The sequence below is a fragment of the Ranitomeya imitator genome, chromosome 2 (genome assembly GCF_032444005.1).
Source record: "Ranitomeya imitator isolate aRanImi1 chromosome 2, aRanImi1.pri, whole genome shotgun sequence".
Lineage (NCBI taxonomy): Eukaryota > Metazoa > Chordata > Amphibia > Anura > Dendrobatidae > Ranitomeya > Ranitomeya imitator.
In genome coordinates, this window is record NC_091283.1 from 382,170,324 (window position 1) to 382,193,139 (window position 22,816).

At 43.4% G+C, this 22,816-nt stretch overlaps 1 protein-coding gene across 1 annotated transcript in view; it reads left to right on the top strand.

Annotated features, from left to right (window-relative positions):
• LOC138666634 (zinc finger protein 208-like) overlaps window positions 1-22,816 on the top strand; it is a 164,741-nt gene that overhangs the window by 104,983 nt on the left and 36,942 nt on the right. Inside the window, exons 9-13 of the mRNA XM_069754830.1 lie at window positions 9,953-10,102; window positions 10,227-10,403; window positions 10,487-10,610; window positions 10,694-10,791; window positions 15,156-15,258. Of these exons, the coding sequence (XP_069610931.1) occupies window positions 9,953-10,102; window positions 10,227-10,403; window positions 10,487-10,610; window positions 10,694-10,791; window positions 15,156-15,258 (652 nt within the window). The remainder of the gene's footprint in view (window positions 1-9,952; window positions 10,103-10,226; window positions 10,404-10,486; window positions 10,611-10,693; window positions 10,792-15,155; window positions 15,259-22,816) is intronic.

Below are 22,816 nucleotides of genomic sequence, written 5' to 3' on the forward strand. Positions count from 1 at the left end.
TAGTAAAAAAGTTGGTCACACAGTGTTAATAGCAGCGTTAATGGAGTGCGCTACACCGCGGCATAACGCGGTCCATTAGCGCTGCCAGTAACCCTGTGTGAGCGCTGACTGGAGGGGAGTATGGAGCGGGCAGTGACTGTGGGAAGGAAGGAGCGACCATGTTGCCGCTGGACTGCGCCTGTCGCTGATTGGTCGTGGCAATGGTCGTGGGCGTTTTGCCACGACCAATCAGCGACTTGGATTCCATGACAGACAGAGGCCGTGACAAATGAATATACGTGACAGACAGACAGAAGGGCAGACAGAAAGACGGAAGTGACCCTTAGACAATTATATAATAGATATACACTGCTCAAAAAATAAGGGGAACACTTAAACAACAGAATATAACTCCATGTAAATCAAACTTCTGTGAAATCATACTGTCCACTTAGGAAGCAACACTGATTGACAATCAATTTCACATGCTGTTGTGCAACTGGAATAGACAACAGATGGAAATTATTGGCAATTATCAAGACACACTCAATAAAGGAGTGGTTCTGCAGGTGGGGACCTGTTGTGAATTCTGTTGTCGAACTCTCTCCTGTGGTCGTGAATGGTACTTCGGCGAGTTCTGTCTATGGGCTCCCTCTGGTGGCTGTGAGTGAAGCTGCTGCTTCTGAGGTTCCTTGCACAGGTGACGTGGTTTATCCTTTGGTTGGCTGCTCTATTTAACTCCTCTCAGATCGTTACTCCATGCCAGCTGTCAATGTTTTTGCATTGGTTCAGTTCGCTCCTGGATCTCTCTGGTGACCTGCCTTCTCCTGCAGAAGCTAAGTTCCTGATTGTCATTATTTGTTCACTGTTTTCTTGTCCAGCTGGTTTTCATGATTTTGTCTTGCTAGCTGGAAGCTCTGGGATGCAGAGTGGCCCCTCCGCACCGTGAGTCGGTGCGGAGGTCTTTTTTGCACACTCTGCGTGATCTTTTGTAGGTTTTTGTGCTGATCGCAAAGTTACCTTTCCTATCCTCTGTCTATTTAGTAAGTCTGGCCTCCCTTTGCTGAAACCTGTTTCATTTCTGCGTTTGTGACTTTCACCTTTACTCACAGTCAATATATGTGGGGGGCTTCCTTTACCTTTGGGGAATTTCTCTGAGGCAAGGTAGGCTTTATTTTCTTTCTCTAGGGCTAGATAGTTCTTAGGCTGTGACGAGGCGCCTAGGTCTGGTCAGGAGCGCTCCACGGCTATTTCTAGTGTGTGTGATAGGATTAGGGCTTGCGGTCAGCAGAGCTCCCACATCCCAGAGCTTGTCCTGTATGAGGTTTAACTATCAGGTCATTCCGGGTGCTCCTAGCCACCAGGTCATAACAGTACAGCTGGCCCAAAGTATTAATGCATCTCAATAGAGGGATAAGAGAACTTCTGAGACCATTTTTTTTTCTTTGCACTGTGTTTTGTCTTTCTTTTCCCCTAGACCTTTGGGTGGTTCAGGACACAGGTGTAGATATGGACATTCAAGGTCTGTCCTCTTGTATGGATCATCTCTCTGCAAGGGTACAAAACATTCAAGATTTTGTGGTTCAGAATCCTATGTTAGAGCCTAAAATTCCTATTCCTGACATATTTTCTGGGGATAGATCTAGGTTCTTGAATTTCAAAAATAATTGTAAACTGTTTCTAGCTTTGAAACCCCGCTCCTCTGGTGACTCCGTTCAACAGGTAAAAATAATTATTTCTTTGTTGCGTGGTGACCCTCAAGACTGGGCAATTTCCCTTGCGCCAGGAGATCCGGCATTGCGTGATGTTGATGCGTTTTTTCTGGCGCTTGGATTGCTTTATGATGAACCAAATTCAGTGGATCAGGCAGAGAAAATCTTGCTGGCTTTGTGTCAGGGTCAGGATGAAGCGGAGGTGTACTGTCAGAAGTTTAGAAAGTGGTCTGTGCTTACTCAGTGGAATGAATGTGCCCTGGCGGCAATTTTCAGAAAGGGTCTTTCTGAAGCCCTTAAGGATGTCATGGTGGGATTTCCCACGCCTGCTGGTCTGAATGATTTTATGTCTTTGGCCATTCAGATCGATCGGCGCATGCGTGAGCGCAAAGCTGTGCACCATCTGGCGGTAATCTCTGAGCATAGGCCTGAGCCTATGCAGTGTGATAGGACTTTGACCAGAGCTGAACGGCAAGAACACAGACGTCGGAATGGGCTGTGTTTTTACTGTGGTGAATCCACTCATGCTATCTCCGATTGTCCTAAGCGCACTAAGCGGTTCGCTAGGTCTGCCACCATTGGTACGGTACAGTCTAAATTTCTTTTGTCCGTTACTCTGATTTGCTCTCTGTCGTCCTATTCTGTAATGGCATTTGTGGATTCAGGCGCTGCCCTGAATTTGATGGACTTGGAGTTTGCCAGGCGCTGTGGTTTTTTCTTGGAGCCCTTGCAGTATCCTATTCCATTGAGAGGAATTGATGCTACGCCTTTGGCCAAGAATAAGCCTCAGTACTGGATTCAATTGACCATGTGCATGGCTCCTGCACATCAGGAGGATATTCGCTTTTTGGTGTTGCATAATCTGCATGATGTGGTCGTTTTGGGGTTGCCATGGCTACAGGTCCATAATCCAGTGTTGGATTGGAAATCTATGTCTGTGTCCAGTTGGGGTTGTCAGGGGGTACATGGTGATGTTCCATTGCTCTCAATTTCACCTTCCACTCCTTCTGAAGTCCCTGAGTTTTTATCAGATTACCGGGATGTATTTGAAGAGCCCAAATCTGGTGCCCTACCTCCTCATAGGGATTGCGACTGTGCTAATAATTTGATTCCTGGTAGTAAGTTTCCTAAGGGCCGTCTGTTTAATTTATCTGTGCCAGAGCACACCGCTATGCGGAGTTATATAAAGGAATCCTTGGAGAAGGGTCATATTCGTCCGTCGTCGTCACCATTGGGAGCAGGGTTCTTTTTTGTGGCCAAGAAGGATGGTTCTTTGAGGCCTTGTATTGATTACCGCCTTCTTAATAAGATCACAGTCAAATTTCAGTATCCTTTGCCGCTGCTGTCTGATTTATTTGCTCGGATTAAGGGGGCTAGTTGGTTCACCAAGATAGATCTTCGTGGTGCGTATAATCTTGGGCGAATTAAACAGGGTGATGAATGGAAGACGGCATTTAATACGCCCGAGGGCCATTTTGAGTGCCTGGTTATGCCATTCGGGCTTTCTAATGCTCCATCTGTGTTTCAGTCCTTTATGCATGACATCTTCCGAGAGTACCTGGATAGATTCATGATTGTATATTTGGATGACATTTTGGTCTTTTCGGATGATTGGGAATCTCATGTGAAGCAGGTCAGAATGGTGTTCCAGGTCCTTCGTGCGAATTCCTTGTTTGTGAAGGGGTCAAAGTGTCTCTTTGGAGTTCAGAAGGTTTCATTTTTGGGTTTCATTTTTTCCCCTTCTACTATCGAGATGGACCCTGTTAAAATTCAGGCCATTTACGATTGGACTCAGCCGACATCTGTGAAGAGCTTGCAGAAGTTCCTGGGCTTTGCTAATTTTTATCGTCGCTTCATCGCTAACTTTTCCAGTGTTGCTAAGCCGTTGACTGATTTGACCAAGAAAGGTGCTGATGTGGTCAATTGGTCCTCTGCGGCTGTAGAGGCTTTTCAGGAGTTGAAGCGTCGTTTTGCTTCTGCCCCTGTGTTGTGCCAGCCAGATGTTTCGCTCCCTTTTCAGGTGGAGGTTGATGCTTCTGAAATTGGAGCAGGGGCTGTTTTGTCGCAAAGAAGTTCTGATGGCTCGGTGATGAAACCCTGTGCCTTCTTTTCTAGAAAATTCTCGCGTGCTGAGCGCAATTATGATGTGGGCAATCGGGAGTTGTTGGCCATGAAGTGGGCATTCGAGGAGTGGCGACATTGGCTTGAAGGAGCTAAACATCGCGTGGTGGTCTTGACGGATTACAAGAATTTGACTTATCTCGAGTCTGCCAAACGGTTTAATCCTAGACAGGCTTGATGGTCGCTCTTTTTCTCCCGTTTTGATTTTGTGGTTTCATACCTTCCGGGATCTAAGAATGTGAAGGCTGACGCCCTGTCAAGGAGTTTTGTGCCTGACTCTCCGGGTGTTCCGGAGCCGGCGGGTATTCTTAAAGAAGGGGTAATTTTGTCTGCCATTTCCCCTGATTTGCGGCGTGTGCTGCAAAAGTTTCAGGCTGATAGACCTGACCGTTGTCCTACGGAGAAACTGTTTGTCCCTGATAGATGGACTAGTAGAGTTATCTCGGAGATTCATTGTTCTGTATTGGCTGGTCATCCTGGAATCTTTGGTACCAGAGATTTGGTGGCCAGATCCTTTTGGTGGCCTTCTTTGTCACGGGATGTGCGTTCTTTTGTGCAGTCCTGTGGGATTTGTGCTCGGGCTAAGTCCTGCTGTTCTTGTGCCAGTGGGTTGCTTTTGCCCTTGCCGATCCCGAAGAGGCCCTGGACGCATATTTCCATGGATTTTATTTCTGATCTCCCTGTTTCTCAAAAGATGTCGGTCATTTGGGTGGTTTGTGATCGCTTCTCTAAGATGGTCCATTTGGTACCCTTGTCTAAATTGCCTTCCTCCTCTGATTTGGTGCCATTGTTTTTCCAGCATGTGGTTCGTTTGCATGGCATTCCAGAGAACATCGTCTCGGACAGAGGTTCCCAGTTTGTTTTGAGGTTTTGGCGGTCCTTTTGCGCTAAGATGGGCACATTGATTTGTCTTTTGCTTCGGCTTTCCATCCTCAGACTAATGGCCAAACCGAACGAACTAATCAGACTTTGGAGACATATCTGAGATGCTTTGTTTCTGCTGATCAGGATGATTGGGTGTCTTTCTTGCCTTTGGCTGAGTTCGCCCTTAATAATCGGGCCAGCTCGGCTACTTTAGTTTCTCCTTTTTTCTGTAATTCTGGTTTCCATCCTCGTTTCTCTTCAGGGCAGGTTGAGCCTTCGGACTGTCCTGGTGTGGATGCGGTGGTGGACAGGTTGCAGCAGATTTGGACTCATGTGGTGGACAATTTGATATTATCCCAGGAGAAGGCTCAACGTTTCGCTAACCGCCGGCGTTGTGTTGGTCCCCGACTTCGTGTTGGGGATTTGGTTTGGTTGTCATCTCGTCACGTTCCTATGAAGGTTTCCTCTGCTAAGTTTAAGCCTCGTTTCATTGGACCATATAAGATTTCTGAAGTTCTTAATCCTGTGTCATTTCGTTTGGATCTTCCAGCTTCTTTTGCCATCCATAATGTGTTCCATAGTTCGTTGTTGCGGAGATACGTGGCGCCTATGGTTCCCTCCGTTGATCCTCCTGCCCCGGTGTTGGTCGAGGGGGAGTTGGAGTATGTGGTGGAGAAGATTTTGGATTCTTGTGTTTCGAGACGGAAACTCCAGTACCTGGTCAAGTGGAAGGGTTATGGTCAGGAAGATAATTCCTGGGTTTTTGCCTCCGATGTTCATGCTGCCGATCTTGTTCGTGCCTTTCATTTGGCTCTTCCTGGTCGGCCTGGGGGCTCTGGTGAGGGTTCGGTGACCCCTCCTCAAGGGGGGGGGTACTGTTGTGAATTCTGTTGTCGAACTCCCTCCTGTGGTCGTGAATGGTACTTCGGCGAGTTCTGTATATGGGCTCCCTCTGGTGGCTGTGAGTGAAGCTGCTGCTTCTGAGGTTCCTTGCACAGGTGACGTGGTTTATCCTTTGGTTGGCTGCTCTATTTAACTCCTCTCAGATCGTTACTTCATGCCAGCTGTCAATGTTTTTGCATTGGTTCAGTTCGCTCCTGGATCTCTCTGGTGACCTGCCTTCTCCTGCAGAAGCTAAGTTTCTGATTGCCATTATTTGTTCACTGTTTTCTTGTCCAGCTGGTTTTCATGATTTTGTCTTGCTAGCTGGAAGCTCTGGGATGCAGAGTGGCCCCTCCGCACCGTGAGTCGGTGCGGAGGTCTTTTTTGCACATTCTGCGTGGTCTTTTGTAGGTTTTTGTGCTGATCGCAAAGTTACCTTTCCTATCCTCTGTCTATTTAGTAAGTCTGGCCTCCCTTTGCTGAAACCTGTTTCATTTCTGCGTTTGTGACTTTCATCTTTACTCACAGTCAATATATGTGGGGGGCTTCCTTTACCTTTGGGGAATTTCTCTGAGGCAAGGTAGGCTTTATTTTCTTTCTCTTGGGCTAGAAAGTTCTTAGGCTGTGACAAGGCACCTAGGTCTGGTCAGGAGCGCTCCACGGCTATTTCTAGTGTGTGATAGGATTAGGGCTTGCGGTCAGCAGAGCTCCCACATCCCAGAGCTCGTCCTGTATGAGGTTTAACTATCAGGTCATTCCGGGTGCTCCTAGCCACCAGGTCATAACAGGGACCACAGACCACAGCTCAGTACCAATGCTTTCTGGCTGATGTTTTGGTCACTTTTGAATGTTGGTATTGCTTTCACACAAGTGGTAGCATGAGACAGACTCTACAACCCACACAAGTAGCTCAGGTAGTGCAGCTCACCCAGGATGGCATATTAATGCGAGCTGTGGCAAGAAGGTTTGCTGTGGCTGTCAGCGTAGTGTCCAGAGGCCGGAGGCGCTACCAGGAGACAGGCCAGTACACCAGGAGATGTGGAGGGGGCCGTAGGAGGGAACAACCCAGCAGCATGACTGCTACCTCAGCCTTTGTGCAAGGAGGAACAGGAGGAGCACTGCCAGAGCCCTACAAAATGACTTGCAAATTGTATATTGCTATTGTAAGGTGACATTAAGCCTGGGTAATAATGGACAGGTGTCAATAAAACACCTATCCATTACTAATCCAATATTATAAAATGGTTAAAAATACACACACACACACATTAATTATAAAGTATTTTAATGAAATAATGAAACACATAGGTTTAACATCTTTCTTGCACTCTCCATCCAAGTGAAGCCCTCATTCTTCTGTACAAAAAACAAAAAAAACAACAATATCGCACACCTGTCTGCCATACAGTCAAGTCCCACGCTGTAAATCCATATCAAGGTGTTAAATAGTTTACAATGCTGAGCGGTGCTAATGCTACCGGCTGGGCTGTAAACCACGGAGGAATTAATAAAAAGCTGCTCTCTGGACCAGATATCACCACCCTACTAACCAGAATCCCACAATGACTGTCTGCTATTTCATCCTTCTACTCCGTTAGATTTCTAAAAATATGGACAAAACAGAATTCATCATCTTTCCCCCATCTCACTTGACTCCCCCAACAGACCTATCCATTAAAGTAAATGGCTGCCCACTCTCCCCAGTCCCACAAGCTTGCTGCCTCGGGGTAATCCTAGACATTGATTTTCAAACCACATACCCAAGCCCTTTCCACTTCCTATTGACTTAAACTCAAAAATATTTCCCGGATCCGTACATTCCTCAACCAATAATCTGCAAAAACCCTAGTCTATGCCCTCATCATCTCCCTTGACTACTGCAACCTCCTGCTCTGTGGCCTCCCCTCTAACAACGAATCCAGTTCAAAACCCTAACCATGGCATACAAAGCCATCCACAACCTGTGTCCTCCATACATCTGTGACCTCGTTTCTCGGTACTTACCTGCACGCAACCTCCGATCCTCACAAGATCTTCTTCTATACTCCCCTCTTCCTTCCTTTTCCCACAATCACATACAAGATTTCTCCCGCACATCCCCCCATTCTCTGGACCTCTCTACCCCAACATATCAGACTCACGCCTACCGTGGAAACCTTAAAAAAAACCTGAAGACCTACCTCTTCCGAAAAGCCTACAACCTGTAGTAACCACTGATAGACCAAACTACTGCACAACCAGCCTACTGTATTCTCACCCATCCCTTGTAGATTGTGAGCCCTCGCGGGCAGGGTCCTCTCTCCTCATGTACCAGTCGTGACTTGTATTGATTAAGTTTATTGTACTTGTTTTTTGTTATGTATACCCCTTTTCACATGTAAAGCGCTATGGAATAAATGGCGCTATAATAATAAATAATAATAATATATAGACTGTATATATGTTTTCACAAATATTTGAGCCCATAAATCCACTATAGGTCCATTTTGCAAGCCAGCAAGAAAATCTCGCCATACGGATGTCACAGGAATGCTTAGATGTAAGAAAATCGCATCCTCGCACTGCACATGGATGACATACGGATCACTGTTCAGGGAACATTTCTGCGATTCTCGTCCGTGTAAAACGAACTGATTTTTTAATACGTTGTGTGTGACTCCAGCCTTATGATGGAATCATGAACACTTACCTTAACTGAAGCAAGTGAGGCATGCAGTTCTTCGGATGTTGTTGTGGGGTCTTTTTTGTGAGCTCGCTGAATCATCGCTGAGCTCTTGGGGTAATTTTGGTCTACCGGCTACTCCTGGGAAGGTTCACCACTGTTCCATGTTTTCGCCATTTGTGGATAATGACTCTCACTGTGTTTTGCTGCATTACCAAAGCTTGAGAAATGGCTTTATAACCCTTTTTAGATCTCAATTAATTTGTTTCTCATTTGTTCCAGAATTTCCTTGGAGCTCGGCATGATGTCTTTATGTTACTATAAAGGGGATGGGGGAACTACAATACCCAGAGAGATTAGCAAAATTAGGATTATTTAGTCTAGAAAAAAGACGACTGAGGGGCGATCTAATAACCACGTATAAGTATATAAGGGGACAATACAAATATCTAAAATGAATAGAAGAGAAAAAATAGCATATGGACGGCACTGCCCCAACTAAATCCATAATCTTCAGGAAAGCCGGTACTAAAAAGCTATATCATGTCAGCAACAGCCATGGCGAAAAAGATATCGGGTGCAAAACCATAAATAACATATGTGTCCCAGGTAGCAAAAGAAAAAAGCAGGATGCACTCACCAATCTTCAAAGTAGCAAATTTTATTGAGTCTTCACAATTAAAACTTCATGGCCGGGTCTACATGTAGACCCGTTAAAGCGCAAGGACCGCGCGAAACGGCCGTCGTCTCCCCTGCTCGCACGAGCTCCTTTTCTGTTTGTACAAAGGAAGGTGACGGTCACAAGGGGGCATTCTCTGCGTCTGGAGGAGAGAAGGTTTTTCCACCAACATAGAAGAGGATTCTTTACTGTCAGGGCTGAAATTTCTTGCCTGAGGAGGTGGTGATGGCAAACTCAGTTGAGGGGTTCAAGAGAGGCCTGGATGTCTTCCTGTATCTTACAGTTATTAGGTTCTTTAGAAGGATGTAGATCTTAGGATTTATTCTCACAGAATATAAGATGAACTGGATGGACAAATGTCTTTTTTTTGGCCTTGTGTTCTATGTTAGGATCTTTTAGTCTACTTCACTTTGTTAGGCTGGTTCTATTTAAGTAAATTTTTGATTGAGTGTGCCAGTATTCAGGCCTGGGTGTGGCTAGGGAATTTGAACTCCGCATCCCAAAGATGTGATAAACCACAGTTAATTTATGTTTTAAGTGGGGGAGGGAATGGCAATCACTTTTTCACACAGGGCCCTGTAGGTTTGTTTGTTTTTTCCCTTAATAACAGCAACCTTCATTTAAAAACTGCATTTTGTGTTTGCTTTTGTTATCTTTGTCTAATATTTAAATTTGTTTTGTGATTTGAAACATCTAAGTGTGACAAACAAGCAAAATAATAGTAAATCCGGACATCTGTAACTGATGTCCCCGGTTCTGCCTTCCCGATCTCTGTGGATGTTCCCTGCACTTTATAACTTTGTTTTGTTCATATTTAATAAATATAATTTAGATTTTCTTTTAGATGTGTTCTGTTTTTTGATGCTGGATTGGAGATATTCTGTGGCAAATCTCTGTATGTGACTATTATTGTATATATTGTATGTATTGTGTGTTATACCGGGGGCAGGACGAGGTCATGACTGTATGTAGTGATCATGTGAAACCAGTAAGAGCACCGGAGATTTCTTACATGGGACCTTTATGATGTTACATCATCTTCTCCCCATTCAGGTCCCTACAATATCGTATCCTCTCAGTGGAGATCTTCTATATAAGAGAATTTTCCAGATTGACCCATCAAGGATGGATATGGACAGGGACAAGATGGCGGAGAGGATATTACACCTCACCCTAGAAATCCTCTTCCAGCTTACTGGAGAGGTGAGAGATTCTGATGACGTCACATTACATGATTCTATGGGAATAACAGATGGACAGAACTGGAGAGGTGAGGACTCTGGAAATGTCTGTAGTGAGATTTATTAATGTGTCTCTCCATAACCAGGATTACACAGATGAAAAGAAGACGTATAGTGAACGATGTCAGGCCCCTTTATCTGAGGGATGGGGAAGACCCACAAGACTCACAAGGTCTCCACCTCACCCCATGAAACATAAAGATATCAATGAGCAGAAGATCTTAGACCTCACCTACAAGATGATTGAGCTGCTGACTAGAGAGGTGACACTGCTGGGAATGCTGGGACATTATACAGTAATGCAATGAAGTGGTAGGAGGGATGATAGTATCATTGTCTGTGTCAGGTTCCTATAAGGTGTCAAGATGTCACTGTCTATTTCTCCATGGAGGAGTGGGAGTATTTAGAAGGACACAAAGATCTGTACAAGGACATCATGATGGAGGTTCCCCAGCCCCTCACATCACCAGGTAATAGACAGGACTAAGTATACAAGGCCTATAATTATCTGTATGTAAAGATTGAACTCAGTCCCTGTATGTGTTTCCTCCAGTTCAATCCAGTAAGAGGACAAAACCAGAGAAATGTCCCCGTCCTCTTGTTCCACAAGACTGGAAACAAGAAAATCTCAATGTTCCTCAGGATCATCAGGTAGATGGAGAAAATGTATCATAAGATCTCCCCTATGTTGTGTAGATAGCAGTAAAGGTCTTGTGCTCAGTCCTGTTTTATTTACCAGTTTTATAGACTGTATGGACAATGTGTTAGAGACACCAACACTTTCCCATGAAAAAACTGTACTGTATAGAAATGAGACCCTGGAGTGCAGCGGAAAATCAAGTGATCGGTTTTCAGTGTGAATCCACATTAGAATGAGAAATTGAGTGACTTGAAACTTTGCTAGGGCCAGTTTTTAAAAAAAAAAAATCTTGTTAGGCTTTTACATGTAATGGTGTCAAGAGTATCTAGAGAATGATGTGATCTAGGAAAAACATTCAATGATAGACGATCTCATGCACACAAGGAACTTGTTGAGGAAGATATAAAAAATTGTTCTCTGGCACAGGAAGTGAACATTCATGGAAACTACAGCTGAATACAAAGCTGGTGTTTAGCAAGTTTCCAAATGTGCTTGTCATTTTTAGCAGAGATGGTCTTTGTTACTAGAAGGGGCTCACTAGGTGAGGTGGACCCTCTAAGCCCATGGTCTGGGTGGGCACATGGGCACCAGTGCAGCAGACAGGTAGTGCACGCAGGACACAGACAGTTAACTGGTGGACAGGAAGCCGCAGACAGCCAGGAGGCATCTTGAAGAACAAAGACAAAGAGCAGTGTTACTAAAGTCCACAGGCAAACAGGAAATCAAAGGACTGGAAGCTGCAGGCAGACAGTAGATGTCTTTTGAGACCGCAGGCTGCAGAGTTACTAATGTGCAGAGGCAGATAGGAGACTGAAGGACTGGAAGTTGCAAGCTGCCAGGAGATGTCTTGGAGACAGCAGACAGATTGCATAGTTACTGAAGGTGGCAGGCAGATAGAAGACTGACGGAGTGGAAGCCAGAAGCAGCCAGGAGGCATCATGGAGACTGCAGACAGGTAGCAGACGAATCTCCAGAGCAACAATAAAGTCTAAATACTATGTAAGCCACAGGTGACTAGGAGACGTCCGAGAAACCACTGGTGGACATGCAGCAGAGGTCCTATCAGACTGGGAATAGGTAGCAGACAGAATTCTGGAGTAACGAGAAAGTCGGAATACCATGAATGTCGCAGGCAGATAGGAGGCATGCCGAAAAACGCAGACTGATAGCAGTGGTATAGGAAGCAGCAGACAAGTAACTCAGGGACTGGAAACCACAGACAGCCAGCAGACATCATGGAGACTGTGAAAAGGAACTGTGCACTTACAAAGTATAAGTCTACTAGAAATTCTTATTACCAAGACACAGGTGTTTGTCTTTGGAGCTTTTACATAGGCCTAGGAAGATCAACAAATAGGAGCACGCAGGACTACCTGCAAAGCTCAACGTGGAGCAGAAGACAATTTAAAAGACTGGGGCATAGGTAGCTTAAGCACAGATCCGAGACAGGTGTGCAATAGAGTGTAACAGTAGATGACCAGTTCTGTTACTATCAGGGGAAGTAGAAAGAAAAAACTTACTTGAGCAAAAGAGAGCAACAATTATATGACTGAACAATGGAAAATATTGTCTGGGTAGATGAATCCCGATTTATGGTGCACCAAGCTGATGAGAAAGTCAGAATTTTGAGAAAGCAGCATCAATCTATGTATTTTTCCTATCAGTTGTCAACATTTCAAGCTGGTGTAGTTGGAGTAAATGTGATGGGAATGTTTTCTTGGAACATTCTTGGTCCTCTTAAACATGTGTATGGTGGTTTCGATATTAGAGCTTGCCTTAACATTTGTGTCATCAAGTTCATCCAGTCATAGCAGTTGTTTACCCTGTGGTAGAAGGAGAATGCACAATGTCAGAAAAGTCCATCATGCAGTACCATCAGAGAAGCGTCTGATTGGCTCAAACTTTATTCTGCAGTAGAATAATGAACCCAAACATACTTGTATTTAAGAACTATCGTATTTTCCAGACTATAAGATGCACTGGACCATAAGACGCACCCCAAATTTTGGGCTGGAAAATAGCAGAAAAAAAGATTTTTATAAAATGGGGTCCATCTTATTGTCTGAATTTAAGGTATCTTACCTGAGGGCTGGCAGTGGTAGAGCGGGGTCACAGGAAGCATTGTCCTTTCCTCAGGAAGCCGGCGGCGTCAGAAGTGGGACAATGCTGCAGTCCCAGGGTGCGAGGCTGTAGGTCCGGTGTTGGTGGCGAGGCAGAGCATGAAGCAGGGTCACTTCCTCAGGATGCCGGTGGCAGAAATCTGGCGACGCCACAGCCCGATGTCCACGGCGAGCAGAGCCAAGTGCATCACCGGTGTCTCAATGGCCATCTTCCTGAAAATGGCTGCCAAGATCTCAATCACGCGTGGCCTCTGGCGGTCATTCTCCTGAAGCCGAGTGCTGCTGAGATCTCAATCTGTGCACGCGCCGCTTCCGGCAGCTCACAGCTTCATGAAGATGGCCGCAGGGAAACCAATGATGCACTCCACACTGCCCACCGCCGACACTGAGCCTCAGCATCGCCACACCTCTGCTACCTCTGGTTACGATGCTACGCCCCCCGGTAAGCCAGCGTTCAGACTATTAGACGCACCCTCCATTTTCCTCCCAAATTTCTTGGGGAAAAGTTGCACCTTGTAGTCCAAAAAATATGGTATCTTCAGAATAAAGAACACAGGAATCCCCAAAGTCATGATATGGCCCCATAGAGCCCTGATCTTGGCAGCATCCAGTCTATCTGTAATATAAAGATACAGAAGTGTTTATGCCAGCGACATCCAGAGAAGACCTCTGGTTAGTTCTCCAAGATTTTTGGAACAATTATGAAGCTGAGTTCCTTCAAAATCTGTACACAAGTGTACCTAGAAGAATTGATGCTGTTTTTCAGGCAAAAGGAGGTCACACAAAACATTGATTTCATTTAGATTTCTCTTTTGTTCGTTCACTTTGCATTTTGTTAATTGACCAAAATAAATCAACATTTATATTTTTGAAAGCATTCTTACCTTGCAGTATTTTTTTCCACACTTACAGTACTATGCAATAGATTAAAGGTACCGTATTTTCCGCTTTGTAAGACGCACTTTATTTCCCCCAAATTTGGGGGGGAAATGGGGGTGCGTCTTACAAAGCGGATATACCGCTTACCGTTACAGGCTGGGATGAGGGGGTGTCCGCTGCTGCCCGCCGCCGCCGCCCGCCACTGCTATCGCCCGCCACCGCTGCCGCGGTGGTCCGCTGCTGCCCGCTGCTGTCCTGGGAGATCCTGGAAACTCTGGTGCTGCGGGGGGCTATGGCGACATTTTGTGAAAGACCAGAGCCCCCAGGCAGTTCGTCCATGCGTTCCTGTATGACTGACTTTGGGAAAATGGCCGCCGGAATCTCGAGAGATGAGATCTCATCTCTCGAGATTCCGGCGGCCATTTTCGCGGAGTTAGTTCCAGTATGACTGACTTCGGGAAAATGGCCACCGGAATCTCGGGAGATGAGATTTCAGCGCTGAGATCTCACCTCTCGAGACTCCGGCGGCCATTTTCCCGGAGTCAGTCATACAGGAACGCATGGACGAACTGCCGGGGGGCTCTGGTCTTTCACAAAATGTCGCCAGAGCCCCCCGGAGACAGCCCTGCAGCCCCCGAGACAGCCCTGCAGCCCCCGAGACATCCCTGCTGCCCCCGAGACAGCCTTGCAGCCCCGGAGACAGCCCTGCAGCCCCGGAGACAGCCCCGCAGCACAGGAGCCCCCCTGCAGACCCCCTCATCCCAGCCTGCAGCACAGGAGCCCCCCTGCAGACCCCCTCATCCCAGCCTGCAGCAATGCTCCACTCCTGCCTCCAGCACCGACCCTGGGACCCTGATCCGCTGCAGCCACAACCCCTGGTGAGTAATAAGACGCATGGATTATAAGACGCCCCACCAATTTATTAAAAAAAAATTTTTTTCCTATTTTTCTCCTCAAAATTTGGGGTGCGTCTTATAATCCGGAGCGTCTTACAAAGCTAAAAATACGGTATTTCAACTACTAGTAAAATCTATGACACAATAAATTGCTGAGGTTTTGTAGACCAAAGGAGGTACAACATGATACAAGATGGGTGTCTCTAAAAAAGTAGCCATTTAGTGTATGTTTTATACTTGGTACAAATGACAGGATAAAGCTGATCACAGCCATTAGATGTCTGTATCTTCTCACAATTTTAAAGTTGAGACTGAGACTGCTGATTAGAGTTAGGAATCTACAGGTTGGATTTATACAGGAGACTTGCAGCTATGTGATAACTACGGATGTCATTTATGATCATTATGTTAATTTTTGATATTTTTCTGTTCTTCTATGTCATTTCTTACAACTTCTCCATCTGTCTGTGGCTTTTACAGTCTTTGTTTCAGGCTAAAGATCTGACCCATATTAGTACTACAGAGACATATGTGAGGGGTGATGAGTGGTGTAAAGAGGAGATTCCTACAGATAACCGCACAGGTGAGTAGTGACCACTAAATGCAGAGAAGTCACAGATTATACTTCAAACAGTTAAAAGAAAACAGGGGTTTGGTAGCATGTTAGGCTACGTTCACATTAGCGTTTTGCGGGGCTGCGTCGGGCACAGCCGCGGCGACGCATGCATCATGCGCCCCTATATTTAACATGGGGGCGCATGGACATGCGTTTTGATGCGTTTTGTGATGCATGCGTCTTTTTTGGCGCAAGCGTCAGGGCGCAGAGGACACGGCAAGTTGCATTTTTTTTCCGTCCAAAATCCGGCCAAAAAAGGACGCATGCATCACAAAACTGTCGCCGACGCAGCACCGCACAACGCAAATGTGAACGTAGCCATAGCCAGTTGAAAAAATTATGCTCTCAGTGTGAAAAACAAGATAATCTTGCAGTTGTGATACCTTTTAATGGCTAACAAAAATAAATGATGTTGCAAAGCAATCTTTCGGGATTTCTTAGGTCCTTTCCTCAGGCATGGTATAGCAAAGTTTCTGAAGAAACAGAAAAATATGCACACAAAAAACAACAAAAAGAGAAAAAAAAGATGAGCATGGTATAATAAATGAACATTTAAATAAACAAGCAAACTGAGCTCAGAGACTGAATCCTTAATTTGATTAGATTGGTGGTTTGAAAGTTTTATAGTACCAATACCCAAGTAGGATCAGTGGCCTGGTGCCCTAAACTCCTTTGGATCAGATTCCTCAGATTCTATAGTGAGTCGTATATCCTTGTAACAGATTTAGTCCTGTGTGGAGGGAATCAAAAACGTAAAAAGTTTGTATTCCCAAACCCTGCAATGTTTTTGTGATTTAAAATTGCCTTTTAACATGACAACTTTCATATTGTTTTCGGTTGTGTCTCTTGGACCACAGAAATGTTTGGCCACCGGTAAATGTTTTTTTTTTTATCTGCAATTGCGTGTTGATGAGACCTCATCCTTGTTCTCAGTTTCTGTCCTGTTTCTCCCACATAGATGCCCCCAATAGGACTTATAGTGCACAGAATTAAGTACACCACATTGGAAGAAGAACAAGTGATTGTCCCAGGAATCTTATAGTCCTGGTGTGTTTTGGGAATCGGTATCCTGTCTTTGGTCTCTACATGAGTGCAGGTTTTGCACATATTCACATTGCATGAATAAGTTCCTCTCGGTGTATCTGAGGTCATTGAATTGTGGATTATGAGGTTTCTTATATTTGGAGGTTGCCTGTCGCACAGCAAGGGAGGGTCTTTGAATATTGTCTTTAGCCGGTCATCCTTATGTAAGATGTGATGGTGTTTTTTAGCAGTTTTTCTCAGTACCTCAGGCTGTGGGTTGTAGGTCACCACCAGAGGTACACGATTATTTTCCTCTTTTTTTCCGTATTGAAGTAATTGACTTCTATGGATCCTTGTGGCTCTAAAGTTCTGATCATCAATAGAGGTGATTTGGTAGCCTTGATTGTCTTTTTAAGATGTGTTAAGTGTCATACCTATCCGTTGGGCTGGAACAGATACCATTATATCTAAGGGCCTGGCTGTAGACAATGGACTTTTTAATTTGTTTTGTGTGGAAACTGTTCCATCTGAGGTACGTGGGACGGTCAATTGGTTTCCCATACACCGATGTCTGAATTAAACCAGTTTGAGTTCTTATGGTGGTATCCAGAAAGTTGATTTCCGTTTTTGAGTGGTCCAATGTCAGGTTTATCGTGGGGTGAAATTTATTGAATTTGTCATGGAATTTTAGAAGTTCTTGTTTAGACTCAGTCCAGATTTTTAAGATGTCATCGATATAACAGACATAGGCCAATGGTTTGATGGAGCAGGATGCTAAAAAGTCATTTTGCAATTTAGCCATGAAAAGGTTGGCATACTGGGGTGCCATTTTGCTGCCCATATAAAGCATTTTTGTGGATATTGTCCGTGCAGCTGAGCAAATGGAAATCCGGACATATTGATGAAAGGAACGGTGGTTTTATTCAACGCTTTTCGAATTCTATATATGACTTCTTCCTCGGGAAATACCACACACATATAAAAAAACAATAATGGCTTGCTGTATAAGTAGGTTCAAAATTCAAAATCCGGCGCCAAAGAATCCACCTGACAAACAGTGTCAGAGTTCATGACATAGACACATGGTATGACACATGACATGAATTGATGAAAACTTGCTAAAATCAGAAGTATAAATTCATTAAATTATAACCATTTACATTACAGGTTTATTTGTGGAACAAATAAAAAGAAAATTGTTCAGAAAGAGGAGAAATACATATATATATATATATATATATATATATATATATATATATATATATATATATATATATATATATATATATATATATATATATATATATATATATATATATATATAAAGAAAACAAGAGAAGAACCTACAAAAGATATATTGAAGCTGTTTGGCCTTAACTACCCTATATATCTCTCCTTTTTCTGAACAATTTTCTGTTTATTTGTTCCACAAATGAACCTGCAATTTAATAGAAATGGTTATAATTTAATGAATTTATATTCATGATTTTAGCAAGTCTTCATCAATTCATTATCATGTCATGTGTAATGCCATGTGTCTATGTCATGAACTCTGACACTGTTTGTCAGGTGGTTCCTTTGGCGCCGGATTTAGAATTTTGAAGCTTCTTATACAGCAAACCATTACTGTTTTTTCATATGTGTGTGGTATTTCCTGAGGAAAAAGTCATATGTAGACTTCGAAACTCGTTGAATAAAACCACCATTTTTTTCATCAATATGTCCGCATTTCCATTTGTTCAGCAGCGCAGACAATATCCACAAAAATCCTTTATAATGTTCCTGATATGGTCAATCCTTGACCTGTGGATTTGGGGCAGCTGATGTTTATATGCTCTATCAAAGGGGCATTAGGTGGGCAGTTTTCTGAATAACAGATTCTGAAATTGTCAGGTAAGACCCTATGTGCGCTTCTTTTCTCCTATAGCTTTTTTATTTTGCTGCCCATAGCAGTTCCGTTGCATTGTAGATAAAGCTCCTCTACGAAAGAAAAAAAGTTGTGTATGAGGCTCAATCTGATGGGTCTTAATATAGACTCAGAAGGGATCCCATTAGCTTCAAGAAACATTTGGCAGGCGGATAACACCAGATCTAAAACATCCATCTCAAATAGCAGTTGAAGGCCTCCCAGATCACTGACACACTTCCCTCCCCAGTGTGGGCTTCCTAGAAACTTGAATTTGGTCAATTATTCTATCTTTTTCCCCAATTAGGGGCAACCAGAAGGGATAAATCCTATATTTACGACACATTTCAGGTGAAGGAGAGATCTGCTCCAGTAATGTGCAATGATCTGAAATGCCCCTAGGTAGATAATCCAAGTGACACCATCTGAAGGGTCTCCACACTTTCGAACACAGTCAATTCTGGACAACATGGTTCTAGGGATAGTATGCAAGAGTACACTCTAAAATAACTATTTCACACCCTCCAGAGGTCTAGAAACCCCAAACTCACCCGCAAAAGCCTGTAGATCCGAAGGCCACTGAACACCATCTCGCATAATGCTAATCAACAGTTTATCTTTTTGAGGGAACGTTAATATGTTAAAGTCCCCTAAACAGAATATTGGAGTAGATGGATATGTGGCTGTGAATATAGAATGCTGTATATCAGCCCTGAAAGGTGATGGCTGTGTTTCATATCGGCCAAAACTGCTGACAGGTTCACTTTAACCATTATAGAACAACTAAAGAAAATTCAAGAATTCAGCTCAATGTGTCTCATTTTGTATGAGGGGGTGAATTCCAGGGTAGGGGTCAACACGGGCCATATAATTTATGTTAAACCATTTAACTACAGTTATAGGAAATACAGTGAAGGAAATAATTATTTGATCCCTTGCTGATTTTGTAAGTTTACCCACTGACAAAGACATAAACAGTCTATCATTTTAAGGGTAGGTTAATTTTAACATTGAGAGATAAAATATCAAAAACAAAATCCAGAAAATCACATTGTATAAATTATTTAAATTTATTTGCCTTTTACAGTGAGAACTAAGTATTTGATCCCCTACCAACCATTTTAAGAGTTCTTTCTCCTCCAGACCAGTTAGACGCGCCTAATCAACTCGTTACCCACATTAAAGACAGCTGTCTTACATAGTCACCTTTATAAAAGACTCCTGTCCACAGACTCAATTAATCAGTCAGACTCTAACCTCTACAACATGGGCAATACCAAAGAGCTTTATAAGGATGTCACGGACAAGATCAAAGGCCTGCACAAAGCTCTAGGTAGCAGAAATGCTCACTTCTTTGCTCAGAGTTTGACAGCGGCATTTAAAATGTAAACAGCTGTGGGTAGATCGCGATCCCACCCGTGGCTGTTAGGAGCACATGACAGCTGATTAGATCAGCTGTCATGTGCCGGAAAAGGTGCGGGCTCTTCGCCGGAGCCCGCACCAAACAGAGGGAGGTGTCCAGTGTTAGATATATCAGTCATTGGATGTTAAGGGGTTAAATATAGGGACAAAATTCTTTAGCTGGCATGAAATCACCCTGACCTCCAGATAGCAGGATTCTAGGCGTCCTTATTTCTGGACTTCTTGGCAGACAGTCAGAAATTTTGTTCACATTTTCAGGATATCAAGAAATGCATAAAAAAATCCCTCTTAAGTACCTAATATGATGCTGTATCTAGCCAAGTAAGGGTGTCAGCATTTAAGGAGTCCCATTATTTGATAAGTCCAGAGAGGCCTTTGACTCTAGGTTTGAATAAGCTTCATCCGAAGAATAACTAATACTATTTTTCTACTCCATCTGAATGAGTTACCTCCTCCATGAGATGTGTGTTATCTTTATTCTTTCCTGAGACTCTAAAGTGCTATAGTTTATGCCATAACATTCTCCAAGTCAGTGTTTCTCAGCTCCAGGCCCCAAGACCCACCAAGGTCATGTTTTCAGGATTTCCTTAGTATTGCATAGGTGATGGAATTAATGCTGGAACAGGTGATGAAATTATGACTTGTGCAATACTAAGGATATTATGAAAACTTGACCTGTTGGTGGGTCTTGTGGACTGGAGTTGAGAAACAGTGCTCTAAGTCTTTGTTAAACTGGGGCGGAGAGGTTAGTACTTTACTGAACTTGGTGTTTGTGGGGTCATTGGGAATTTAGCCATGGAGGCCATAGCAGAAATCGTAAGGCCTACTAAGTAATAGGGCAAGTACAAGGTTTTTCCTATTGGGCTGTAACAGATAAATTAGTCTTTAAGCAGATGATCTATTGATTTTTCTGGGGGTTACAGAATAATCCATGGCCAATGTTAAGTCTCTAACTGATGAGTTTGGAGACCACTCTGGTTTATGTATTAATTGGGACAATTCGGTCTTAATGAGGGTGTATATCATCCCTTCTACCTTCACAGTTGTCAAACGAATTGTATGGATGTAAAGAAATGTTAATTTATATATGAGTCATGTCTATACTTTTATTGGTTATATTTTAGGCATTAGTCTTAATTTTTATTGTAATACTTTTATAATTTAAATGAAAGGGGACATTACCAGAGTGAGACATGTAGTAGATCAGGAGAGCGATTGTCAGTCAATATACATGTGAGATTAATAACAACCCAGAAGGCAGATTGTCAGGGAGATCTATGACTGGCCCATATATCTTAACAACTCATTTACACTACCGTTCCAAAGTTTAGGGTCACTTAGAAATGTCCTTATCTTTTTAAGAAAAGCACCATTTTTTCCAATGGAGCTAACATTAAGTGATTCAAAAATACACTTTATACATTGTTAATGTGGTAAATGACTATTCTAGCTGCAAACGTCTGGTTTGTAATGCAATATCTTCATAGGTGTATAGATGCCCATTTCCAACAACCATCACTCCAGTGTTCTTATGGTACTTTTTGTCTGCTAACCATGTAAGAAGGCTAATGGATGGTTAGAATACCCTTGAAAACCCTTGTGCAAGTATGTTAGCACAGCTGAAAACAGTTTGGCTGATTAGAGAACCTATAAACCCGACCTAGATGAGAATCTAAAGCATTACATTTTTTGGTTCCATTAAACTCTCAAAATGGCCAGAAAAAAAGAACTTTCATGTGAAATTCGACAGTCTTTTCTTGTTCTTAGAAATGAGGGCTATTCCATGTGAGAGATTGCCAAGAAACTGATGATTTCCTACAACGGTGTGTACTACTCCCTTCAGAGGAGAGCACAAACAAGCTCTATCAAGAGTAGAAAGAGAAGTGGGAGGCCCCGCTGCACAACTGGGCAACAATTCAAGTACATTAGAGTCTGTAGTTTGAGAAATCGATGCCTCTCAGGTCCTCAACCGGCAGCTTCATTACATAGTACATGCAAACGTCAACGTCTACAGTGAAGAGGTGACTCCAGGATGCTGGCCTTCAGGGCAGAGTGGCAAAGAAAAGCCGTATCTGAGACTGGCTAATAAGATGAAAAGATTAATATGGGCAAAAGAACACAGACATTGGACAGAGGAAGATTGGAAAAAAGATTTATGGGCAGACAAATTCAAGTTTGAGGTGTTTGGATCACACAGAAGAACATTTGTGAGATGCAGAACAACTGAAAAGATGCTGGAAGAGTGCCTGACGCCATCTGTCAAGCATGGTGGAGGTAATGTGATAGTCTGGAGTTGCTTTGGTGCTGGTAAAGTGGGAGATTTGTACAAGGTAAAAGGGATTTTGAATAAGGAAGGCTATCACTCCATTTTGCAATGCCATGCCATACCCTGTGGACAGCGCTTGATTGGAACTAATTTCATCCTACAAAAGGACAATGACCCAAAGCACACCTCCAAATTATGCAAGAACTATTTAGGGAAGAAGCAGGCAGCTGGTATTCTATCTGTAATGGAGTGGCCAGCGCAGTCACCCGATCCCAACCCCATTGAGCTGTTGTGGGAGCAGCTTCACCGTATGGTACGCAAAAAGTGCCCATCAAGTGAAACCAACTTGTGGGAGGGGCTTCTGGAAGCATGGGGTGAAATTTCTCCAGATTACCTCAGCAAATTAACTGCTACATGGGTTGAAATTTCTTCAGATTGCCTCAGCAAATTAACTGCTTGAATGCCAAAGGTCTGTGGTCTGCAATGCTGTAATTGCTGCAAAGAGAGCATTCTTTGATGAAAGCAAAGTTTGAAGGAGAAAATTATTATTTCAAATAAAATCTTTTTTTTAGAACCTTGTCAATGTCTGTACTAAATTTTAAATTCATTTGGCAACTCATTTGATTAATAAAAGTATGAGTTTTCATGGAAAACACAAAAATGTCTGCGTGACCCTAAACTTTGGAACCGTAGTGTACATATTAAGAAATAAGTGGATTTGTCAGTAATAAGATATTGGATAACAAGATAACAAGGTTTCATGTCATTCAAATTTTCATGACCTACATGCCCATATAGATGGCTTAGGAGGGTTAATCCTACTGACAGGTGCCCTTTATTTAATATTTATGCAGGATTATGCACAGTAAGCTACAGAGGCTATCAGGTTAGCGCCGTTATACTGATTA